Here is a 9,308-nt window from a genome sequence, read left to right as displayed (position 1 = left end):
CCAAAGAGCGGGCTGTGGTCATGGAAGCCAAAGCCTTCCCGATAACACCAGCGCCGCAGTCTTTGGTTCACCGCGTGGATCCTCCTCTCCCTCCTCAGCCCATAGCCCGAGACTGGGAGGATCAACCAAAACACCACCTGAGCTCCCAGACCCCTAAGCCCCGCTCCCAACTCCATGTAGCGCCTCATGACCTGGCTGGGGGTGCTCCGAGCCGTGTCATTAAAGAGAGGTCCTTTCACTGCTAGCTGTATAACTGTGTTTGATGATCAACAAAGTAAGTTTATATGGAAACAAAACTCCAAAAGGCGAGGTGGTACACAGGGAATTGTAAAAATGAAGCAAACTGAAGAATTTAAGGGCAAAGTTATACGGTACACTTAAACCATAGTAAATCTGTAGAAACTTGTGTTAAAGTTAGAATGTGCTGTGAGCAGCTGCATATTAAGGGTTAATACCATTTCTTGCCTACACAGATCTGACTTGCCACTAGAGGGTTGGTGAGTAGGGGTGTGACCAAGAACCACAACATGTGGGCTCTATCCCTGTACTGGGAGGACAGCGGATTGGGTAGGCTGGTTGCAGTGGTGGAAACATGGAGTAATTCCCCTGCTGGCACTGGCAGGGCCCCACTGTCTCTTAAGCAGTACTATCCTCTGGGCAGTAGAGTTCAGGAAGGTGGAAATTCATCCACAGAGCAGAGGTGTGTGTGTATCTGTGTGAGGAGGTACTGAGCAGTGTATCCTGGGATGCAGGAGCACTGCAAATTGTTTGTTTTATCTCTGTGGAGCAGACTGAAGTTACCTTAATATAAGCTGGGTAGCATGGTCCAGAGTTAATCCTCGCTTGAAGTGGGGTAACTTTGAGATTTTCAGAGGGAACTTAGCATGAGTTAATGAGCTTTAACACAGGGACACTCATGTTTTAAGTCCCTTGGTATGGTGTAGATATAATGTACTAGCCAATTGCTGGTCAAAAATGATGGGGGGCTGGGGGAAGCCCTATGCCTGCCAATGGGCTGCAGGCATTCTGAAACTGCTACTCTAGCACCTGCAATGGGCAGGTAGATGAAGAGTGTCACAAAGGGGCTGGGAAATTGTTTGAGCCTTGAGTTTACCTGCTCATTAAATTATCCAGACCAGATGGGCCAGTGGAAATAATTTCTTCTTCAGAAGAGGCCATCGCCCCATAGTGTAGGGAGCCACCTACAAGTTCATTAGGGGGAAACAGCAAGGGATCGGAGATGCTCTGTTCACCAGGGCACCTCTTGGGGTAACAAAGAACAATGGTCACAAACTGACAAAGAGCAGATTTAGGTTAGATATCAGGAAAAACTTCCTCATGGTAAGGGTGGCCAAAATTTGGAATGGGCTTCCAAGAGGTAGGGGTGCTCCCCTACCTTGGGGGTCTTCAAGAGAAGGCTGGATAAGCATCTGGCTGGGGTCATCTGACCCCAGCACTCTTTCCTGCCCAGGCAGGGGGTTGGACACTATGATCTGTTGAGGTCCCTTCTGACCCTAGCATCTATGAATCTATGAACAGGGAAAGAATTTTGCCTGTCTGAGTTGCACTGGCTTGCTGGGCTCCTCCAGCAGTGGTGCAATTAAATGCTGTTTCTTAAACAAGACAAACAGTGTTCTTTGGCTAAACCCGGTATCTTTTATTAGACCAACTAAAATAGTTGGAAAAATTCTTCTTTGCGAGCTTTTGGGTACAAACACCTGTTGTCAGGCTGAGGAAGTGTCTCTTCTTTAAACAAGGGTGTTCTGAGAGAGAGTCCAGGTCTATCACTGAGTATGACTGATTGTCAGAATGAGGTGTGCCTTCTACTGCAGGATAGGACAAAGAGAACCTGCTTGAAGATTTTTGGAATCTTCTTCCAATTTATACTGCATGGATGATCTTCTGTGCTTTTCCCTGCCTAGTTTTACTGCAGCTGATGAAGGCTGGGAAGAAGGAGGGAAAGGCAGCATGAGGGAAAGGAAACTATACCTGGAAAATAATGGCACAAGAAATGCCATCTAACTGCATGCATTAGGTGAAGCTGAAACATCACATGGTAACAAAGTGAAGATTACTAGGGTTTAACTCCAGCTTTCACTTATGAAGTCTTCTTTTTATGAATAGCATGTACCTCCTACCCATATCAGACTTGTTGTTTATCCTCTGTTTAAACTATTGGGAAGCAAAAAGTGATACTATGAAATCCAGTGAGATGTTTCTCTCTGAAGCTGTCAAAATTGTCTCCCATTTTTGAAGTGAGTGCCATGCAGTGGAGAGTCAAAAGTCAGGTTTAGTCACCTGTGCACCCTGCTATCGTAGACAAGATCTACAGGGTTTGGTGTTTTGTTGCAGTTAAACATTAAGCACTCTAATGCTGTTGCTATTTAAAGGCTGACAGTGTATTTAATGCTGTACAAACACTGAGGAAATTGCAGCACAGCTAGGTTAAATTAATGATCATGTGAACCTCTGAAATGTTTTTGTACTGTGTAAGCTAAGATTAACAGCATTGTACTGATACAAACAAAACAAAAAATGTCAAGAGTTAGCCCTTGCTGCCTCCTAAGTTCAGATTCAATGAAGAGTTCCTGCTATAAATGTTTCCTTTACAGTTGACTCTTCAGTTGTGCTCAGGCCATTACTGAGCATTGCTGAGGCAGGAGGGGGGCGGGATATGGCTTCTCTACTAGAAACCAGCCTATTTTCACTCCAGAGTGTAGTGCAGTTGAAGTCTATGGCCAGCATCAAGCAGCAGGTCAGATCATGGGCAAATCTAAGATTTTGAGAAAAGTGGTATAGATGGCATGGCACATCATCACATATAACACGACACTTGTTTTCTCCAATTAAAGACAAACTAGAAGTTTTACTAATATGGCAGGAGGCTAGCACTATATAATTCAGTTTAAAATCAAAAGAAAAAACACATATAATTATTGGAATGTACTCTAGCCAATGAGTACATATATACAGTTTAAAAAAGCACAACAAACTGGGCAAGAAGTCACAGGATATTGTATTATTAGTGCTTTAGTTTGTTACAGCTAAAGGTACATCAGTTATTCAGATTCATCAAACAAAATCTGTCATTCTTGAGTGTCTTGACAATGCTTCCAATACTTTCCTGTCAATCATTTATAAACCTGAGTTAATGTACCACTCCTGAGTTAAGCTTTTAGCTAAAGCTAAAACTGTCTGCAGGGCTGTGAAATAGAAGAGAGACATTATCAGGAAGAGCTAACAGATAGCAACATTGCAGAAAGGATAGTTTGAATAACAAAAAATTAAACTCATTAAAAAGGAGAGAGGATTGTTAACACCGATGGAGTGAAGAGAGATTAACAGGAAGCAGGGAGATAACAGAAGTTAATGGGCTCTCTTGGTACTAAATGACTAGAAATGCTACTGCCCCTTCCAGGCAGTTAGTTTTAAAGTTTGGGTGGAGCAGGAATCAAAGGGGTGTACAACTGCACCACTGTGCCTTCCCCTTTCCCACTCCCCCCAGATCCAGCCCTGGGTCAGATGTTGTTCTGTGACATTTTGTTTTGGTTACTTAATGAGAACTTAAGCTAAGTTGAAGAAGAGAAGGGAAGGGGAGTGAGGGGAACAGAATAGGGAAGTATTAGGTAAAGAGGGGCAGGAGCAGAGTGAAGTTGAGGGCATCTTTGAGGGAGTGGGGATTGAAGAAGAGCCGCTCAGCCCAAGGTAGGGAAAGCCCAGTTTGAATTGTCCAGAATTCACTCAAGGTCAGTGATGTCTTAGCAGATTTTGTTGGCTAGAGTCTGGCTGGTTCCTCTCTTTGAAATGGCATAATGACCTCAGCATGCTGCATGTTTTGTGGCCTTCATAAGTGCTTACAGGAAGGAGTGGCCCTGGCTGGGCCCTATTTTATCCCTTTAGCAATGAAACAGTCCCTGCTTTGACTGATTTCTGAAAGAAACTGGGCTCTGTTGACCACCTTCCAGCAAATCTTATATTATTTACCATGAATGTCATGTCTCTGTACCCCAACATGCCCCCATGAGGATAGATTACAAACCATAAGGAACACTTTCCCTCATGAGAAAACTGCTTTTGTTTCTGTTACTCTCCCACTCTGTCCTCACATACAACTGATTCAGATCTGGGTATTCCCTCTACCCACAAACAAAAGGGACTACCATGGGCACAATGGGCATTTTGACACATGTGAATGCCACAGCGCTGGGCGCTTTGCTGGGTTGCTTGCAGTTGTACAAGTGCCAAAATGTATGTCAGCACTGAGAAAATGGCGGTGGCACACTTTTGAACTAAAACACATTGGAGGTGTTTTAGTTCAAAAGCACATTGCTGCCATTTTCTGTGTGCTGGTGCACAGTTCGCCACTTGTACAACTGCACATGGACAGTGCAGTTCGCATCAGCTCACTTGTGGAGCAGACTCAATTCATCTGCTCCAAAGCAGTGGATCTCCGGTGCATTGCAGGACAGAAAGGAATATGTATAAATTACTAATATGCCAACATTTTTATGACAGACCTTAAAGTCAGTTCCCTCTGAATTTGCCTTCTCATTCTTCTGGTGTACCTCAACTCGGTTACAACCATATCTCCAACCATATTTCCTCTGATTCCACTGACTGGGCTGAACACCTTTCAGATCTGGAACAGGGATTCCTACAATTGCAACGCAATCCTAAGACCATAGCCATTCAGATCAACAAAGCCAGATTTGGACCTTGCTTTCACCTGCTGCAGTACCAGCCCTGGGACAAGGACAACAGAATCCCTCTGCTTGAATATGTTAGACATATCATTTAATGACCTCCAACCCCACCTGGGAAAGGATGGCCATCTCAAGGTAGCCATGGAGGACAAACCTCTCCTGGCTTACACCTTTCAAGGTTGGGGATGGTTTGTATTTCAACCAACAGACTACCTAATTCTCATTTTCACTGAGGAACCATGTGCAATGAGGCCAGACCAGAACCCTGGACCTAGCTGGTCACAATCAGAAGACTGGGGAAATTCATCCCTTGAATAGGCGCCACGTGCAATAAGCCCAGGGCAATTCTCTGGTTCCAGTTGGGCTGATGTAATCAGGGGAGCCAATCCCCTGAGGCCACAGGTAGCAAGCCCCACCATCATCAACCCTTAACAGCCAGGCCCAGTTGGCAGTATCAAAGGCCAAGGCCAAGGCCAAGGGCTCTTGCTTCTGACTTTCTGTGTACTTCCTTGCTGTTTCTCTGGTTTTGATTCCTGGTTTTGATTCTGGGAGGACCCTTGGCACCCCTTGATTCTGGTCTTCTGCTCTTGAATCTGGTTAGATATCCATCTATGACTTTTGGTTTCTGATCCTGGTTAACTCTGGGGTTACCCTGTCTCTAGCTTCAGGTTTTGACTTCAGTCTGTCTTAATTTCAGCCATGGCTCCTGGTTCCAGTTCTGGCACCAGACCCATCTTTACCCTCAGCTCCTAGGAAATCAAGCTAGACTGCACCTATGTTTCAGGTGCCTAACTATTAAGCCAGACCACCCACACTCTGGTCCTTAACACCAGGCCTTGCAATGGACCCAGATGCCTTCTGTGCCCCCACATCATTTCAGACCATATCACTGCTAGCTTGAATAACAAGGAGTACAACATCCAAGGTTCGTTCACCTGAAACTCTGCCAATGTATCACTTGCTTACAGTGCTCCTCTTTTGTCTACATTGGATAGACAGGACAAATTTTACATGCAAGAATGAATGAACACTGATCTGACATCAGCTTCAGAAAGACACAAAAGCCTGTGGCAGGGCACTTCGACCTCCCCGAATGTTCCATCGCTGACCTCAGGATTGCTGTTTTCAGGCAGCAAAATTTTAAAAACCAGTTTGAATGGGAAGTTGTGGAACAAGAAATAATTCACAGACTGGATTGTGTTAAATCTGGTTTAAGCAGGGACTATGGATTATTATCCCATTACCTTGGTTAGCTTTTGTGACCCCTTTGCTCCTATGGGTTTGTCATTTGTTTGTCTCTCCCAACACTGTCCCCCTTTCTCTCCCTCCTCCCTTACAATCTTTTGTATTCCAGTCACTCAGGCTGCTTTATACACTGCTCTGTACTGTCCTTTCACAGCATCTGATGAAGTGAACGCAAGTTCACAAAAGCTTATGCTCTCTCTCTATTATTTAGTCTATAAAGTGCATATTTGCCCTGCCTTCTACATGACTTAAAGTCTCAGGAGTAATAAATTACTGCAGGAGTTTGTCTTGTATTGGGATTGCTCATTCCCACATACTTTCCTCCTGTTCTCTTTCACAGTGCCATGAATGCAGGGCACTTGGGTCCAGATTCTTGTTTGCTGTAAATTGATCCAGCTCCAGTGAAGTCAACGGACTCTCCTGCTCATAGGAGTGAACAAGACTGGAATGGTAACAAATCCTACTTGTCTCTTACAAATGTAATATCATACCGACTGTTATCTTCTCCTGAACATTTGTAGAGGATCTAATGTCATTTTAGGTCTCAATGCTGGAAAGAAATAAATATAAATAAAATGAAGGGCTTAATTGGCTACTGTGTTCTTCTAGTTTCACACTGCTATAACACCACTGAAACCATAGGCTTGTTCACTGTCTGCACAGATAAAGTCTATACTGATACACCTAAGCTGGTGCATTTTTACTTCAGATCTTTCCTGGGGTAATTTTACCCTGGATTTTAGGGTTAAATCAGTGCAACAATTACAACCATGCATTTGTGTCATCTGTCAGCTTTTTGTTTACAGCAGAGAAACTCATTCTACCAATGTAAATGGGTTGTCTATTGCAGTGAATCTAAATCAGGGTGCCAGAGCACCCTGGGGTGCCTTGAGATCCTTTCAGGGGTACTGCAGGATGTCAAACAACAGTAATGTTGTTAGGTGGGCAAATATTCACAGTACAAAACCAAAGTTTTCAAATACGATTTCATAGTGTTAAAACTCTTCTGCCCTGTTGTGGTCTTTTATAAAGAACTTGGAAAGAATTGCTCTATTTTTCTGTAGTGAAAAAAAAGGAGTGAAAATTAAGAACTAGCATTTTCTGAGGGGTGTCTTGAGTCATTATTCTAACGTATTTTCATGTCTGCCTGTGGTGCTCCTAGTCTCAGCAGCAGCAAGAAGCCTGATCAGACAACATGTAAAATTTACTTTCTAGTTTTCATTGTCAGATCTGGAACTGCAGATACTTGTTTTTATAATATACAAGTCTTCATGTCCTTATCCCTATTTGTGCTCACTGCCACTCCTGAATTTGGGATTTTCTGGAGAAAAGCATAAGCATATTTTTAAAAGCTGACAAATCTGTTGATCCAGGATTGTATACATGATGCTCAGATCTGATAAAACGCCATGGTTTAGTGCACAGACCTGTCCCTGGCAATTGTCTTTTTGTTTTCCCAACTGCCTCCTCACTTTGATGATATAATAGTCCCTTCTGGCCTTAAAATCTATGGATCTATATTGTAGGCTCCTTGTCCCTGCTGAGTGCTGCTCTGCTGCAGCTGTGACACAGGCTGGCTATTCATGGTCTGCTCCTGATCTCAGATCAGACTCCCCAGTGGTGCTGTGCTGTGCTGTGCTAATGGTACCTCACAAGGTTAAACATAATCAAGAGTTTTATTCCACCTACCAACATGATCTAAACCTTCTCCTCTATTCTGATTCCCCCCTCTCTGTTCTACACTATTATCTGTGTCTGGGTGGATAGGGGTTTTTTATTTTTTATTTGTCATGGATCTCTTAACCTATAAGCTGGTCTTTCTGCTTGTCCTGTAAATTTCGGATATTTGTAAAGGCATTAACAAACATAATCTTTCCATTCTATACACTAAAGCCTCTTATTTTCTATGAAGTAGAGGGTGATTATACATTTGTTGGGCCAAAGCATGCTAAACACTTGACCTCTGTGGCTTTCTTCCTTCTGAATAAAAGAAGGCTTTGTAGCATGGTATCCAGAGCCTAACTGTCATATCTATGTAACAATGATGAGCCCAATAGTACAAAATTGTAGTCAGGAACATTATCAAAGCTTATTTCTACAGAAAAACCTTGGTTGCTGCATGTTATCATTAAAGGAAAAAAAATCAAAATAATATCTGAAACATCATATGTAACTCAGCAACTTTTATTCTATAGCAAGTATTGGTATCTATAGATAGCTATATAGTATCTAAATTTGCTTTGAAACCTGCACAACACTTTCATGCTCAGATATATGCTTTTTACATACATTTCTTTCCCTTTTTTCTTTTGATCTGACATCCTTCTGTGTAAGATGCATAGTGCATGCATTTCAGTACAGAATTTCTAGTACTCACCGGATTCTTTGTAGTAGTATTGCCATCATAGCTTCCCCTTCGCACTTCTCTTTGCCACTGTGGCCCAGACATAGTACTGCTGATCCAACTATAATAGGAACTGAGTTTACAAGTGTGTATAAAAGCCGGAATAGGAGAGAGGACACTGGACTAACCATTCCATTCAGTGTGAATGAGCAGGAGATACTGTACCAAGCTGTGAGCACACACAAACACAGTAGGAGGAGCTACTCTGGCAACTGGTTACAAAGTCCAAGTGACCAGCTAAGGATGCTAACAGCAATAATAGAAACATTATAAACTAGCTATGTTCATATGATAAGCTAGGCTAGTCTGAAGCCATTTGAGGCTGCAATGATACTGAATGTTCATAAGAATTTGCCAGGAAGCCTCTTTGAGCAGCTTTCTGCTGCATGCTACTGCCTGAGAGACAAGGGTCTGAAAATCAGCAGAAATGCTCTGAATTAAGTTTGGAGGAAAATGGGGCACTCATCAGCTGGTTGGCACCTACCTAGTTACATACAAAGGGTCCATTAGAAATCCTTAATTAGTGTATTTACAGGCGAGTATTTAAAGGACAGATTCTTACTATTCAATTTGCTTCCTTAGTAATTGTATTTAATTCATACAGTACAAGAGCTATACAGATTAATGCAATTGAAAAGTTCCTGAAGAACTTCCAGTTCAAATTAGATTTCCCACAGAAAGCAATGACAGATGTAAGAATAAGAGGGCAATGGAAGGTAAAAGATAATTATGGGCAAAATCTTCATTCCATTGAAGTAAATGGGAACACTCTAATTGACTTGAATAGCAACTGGATTGGCCCTTTTTCATGTATCTTATTTATTTTCCAGTGTATTGAATGATTTTTTTTCATGAGAAATGAAGTCTAAAATCAAGGAGGCTCCACTACACTGCAAAGTGTGTAAGAGTCAGAAATACTTGAAATATTTGCAATAAAAGTGGACCAAAACTCAATC

At 42.5% G+C, this 9,308-nt stretch overlaps 1 protein-coding gene across 1 annotated transcript in view; it reads right to left on the bottom strand.

Moving 5' to 3' along the window:
• TAGAP (T-cell activation RhoGTPase activating protein) overlaps window positions 1-8,540 on the bottom strand; it is a 99,227-nt gene extending 90,687 nt beyond the window's left edge. The window contains exon 1 of the mRNA XM_019550015.1: window positions 8,326-8,540. Coding sequence (XP_019405560.1) covers window positions 8,326-8,397 — 72 coding nt within the window. The 5' untranslated portion in view covers window positions 8,398-8,540. The remainder of the gene's footprint in view (window positions 1-8,325) is intronic.
• Between the last annotated feature and the right edge of the window lie 768 nt (window positions 8,541-9,308).

The sequence above is a fragment of the Crocodylus porosus genome, unplaced genomic scaffold (assembly GCF_001723895.1).
Source record: "Crocodylus porosus isolate Cpor-Errol unplaced genomic scaffold, CroPor_comp1, whole genome shotgun sequence".
Lineage (NCBI taxonomy): Eukaryota > Metazoa > Chordata > Crocodylia > Crocodylidae > Crocodylus > Crocodylus porosus.
This window is presented reverse-complemented; position numbering and strand designations above follow the sequence as displayed.